The sequence below is a fragment of the Calidris pugnax genome, unplaced genomic scaffold, assembly GCF_001431845.1.
Source record: "Calidris pugnax isolate Ruff unplaced genomic scaffold, ASM143184v1 scaffold9, whole genome shotgun sequence".
Taxonomy (NCBI): domain Eukaryota; kingdom Metazoa; phylum Chordata; class Aves; order Charadriiformes; family Scolopacidae; genus Calidris; species Calidris pugnax.
The window spans coordinates 1,752,824-1,754,574 of record NW_015090778.1 but is presented as its reverse complement, the minus strand read 5'-3'; the positions used below and the strand labels follow the sequence as shown (position 1 = coordinate 1,754,574).

The following is a 1,751-nucleotide window of genomic DNA, read 5'->3' as shown; positions in this document are numbered from 1 at the left end:
GGCCCTGTCCTCCCTTAGTGCCACTGGCCCCACACCCTCCCCCACTGGCCCCAGGGCAGCCTGGCATCACCTCCCCCCATTTCCTCCCCCCTCCCCAAACACCCCCTGCTTCTGCTTGGCCAAAACTCACCAGCACCCAACGGCTGCTGGGCTCTTCAGGGATTGTGCCTCATACCAATGATGACAGAGGATGGACCCCACGGGCAAGGGGTGGCCACGTGGCCCCCCTGCCAGCCGGGCATGGGCTGTAGCCCTCCTTGCCCGACTGGCCCAGGGCACGGTCACAGCTGTGCCCCTGGGCTGGGCAGCACCTGCTCCAGGACCTGGCACTCGCTCACCCTCCACCAGACCCAGCCTGGAGTTGGGGGTGTCCATCCTGTGCCGCCTCACGGCCCCCCACCCCTTGCACCGAGGCTGCCTCACAGCCCCCCTTCTCCCTGCACCACCCCACACACGGGGGCTGCCAGCACCAGCCCCTCTGCCCTGTGCACCCCCCCCGTGCGTGGTGGCCCCAAGGGATCAAAGAACTGGAATATCTGTGATCTTAATATATAATAAACGGTGGAACAAGCACAGGAGGGGCTGCTGTCCTGCTTGGGGGGGTGGCTAAGGGGGTGAAGTGGTCTTCACCCTGTTCTGTGCCCCACGCCGTGGGGAGCTGTGGGCCGGGCTCCCCCAGGCCAACCCTGCGCCGAGCTGTGCCCGGTCTCAGCCCAGCAGGCAGCCTGGGGGCAGAGCCATGCCCAGGGCGCCTGCCCACCTCCGCCTCCTCCCGGGAGCTGCCTCCTGGACGTGACACTAATTGGGCTCCGGGGGAACGGAGCCAGCCTGGGACAGCAGAGAACTGAAAGCTCGTCACCTTAACGAAGTCTAATGATGCTGGCTGGCATCGCCGCTTTGTTCTTGCGCCTGGCCCCGTGTGAGAGCTGTGGGCAGGTGAGTGTGGGGTGAGTGGAGCCTTTTTTTTTTTTTTTTTTTTTTACCTCCTGAGGGGCTGGGGGCTGGCCGGGCTGTGGTGGCTCGTGCCACTGGCCCAAAGGCCAGTGTGGAGCAGGATGGGTGGCTCTGGTGGGCCATCAGCCCCTGTGCTGGCCACCGGCAGGGACATTCCAGCCAGGCCACAGTCCCACCAGCTGTACTAGCCCGGTGTTCCCGGTACCCTCCCAGCCTCTTCCTACGTCCCCACAGCAGGACAGCGTGTGCCAGACGCAGCACGGAGCGTCCGGCGGCAGCTGCGCAGCGCGGGAGCTTCTTATCTCTGAGCATCGGAAAATCGGGAGACACAGAGAGAGAGAGAGAGAGAGGCCTCGGGCCTGTCAACAGCCCCGCTGCCAGCCCTGTTTGCGCTCCCGCAGCCTCCTGCCCTCTGCCCACCCCGGGCAGCGCGCCCGGCCCCGGCCCTGCTGCCTCCCCGGGGCTCCTGTGGGTCACCCCACAGCCGGGGGCTGCCCCCCCATGGATCCTCTGCACCTGGAGAGGTGCAAGGGCTGTCCCCGAGGGGGGTTCGGCCATCACTCCCACCCCCCCGGCAGCTGGCGAGGCACCCACCAGCCCCAGGTTGTGCCCAGGCCGCTCTGCCCGCACCCACGGGGGGGTCTTGGTGAGCAGAGTGGGACCCCGGTGGGGGGGCAGCACCTGGCGGGTCCGGGGACCCCCCCGTTCAGCCAGCCCCGGGGTGGGGGGATGAAGCTCGGTGTCCCCGAGCTGCCAGCCCCCCCGCCGGCTCCCGGTAAATATCTTTGTGCCCGAAT

The 1,751-nt window shown here is 67.4% G+C and overlaps 1 protein-coding gene across 1 annotated transcript in view; it reads left to right on the top strand.

Moving 5' to 3' along the window:
* The first annotated feature begins 861 nt into the window (after positions 1 to 861).
* Positions 862 to 1,751, top strand: part of GCGR (glucagon receptor) — an 11,043-nt gene continuing 10,153 nt past the window's right edge. Inside the window, exon 1 of the mRNA XM_014953676.1 lies at positions 862 to 936. Coding sequence (XP_014809162.1) covers positions 874 to 936 — 63 coding nt within the window. The 5' untranslated portion in view covers positions 862 to 873. The remainder of the gene's footprint in view (positions 937 to 1,751) is intronic.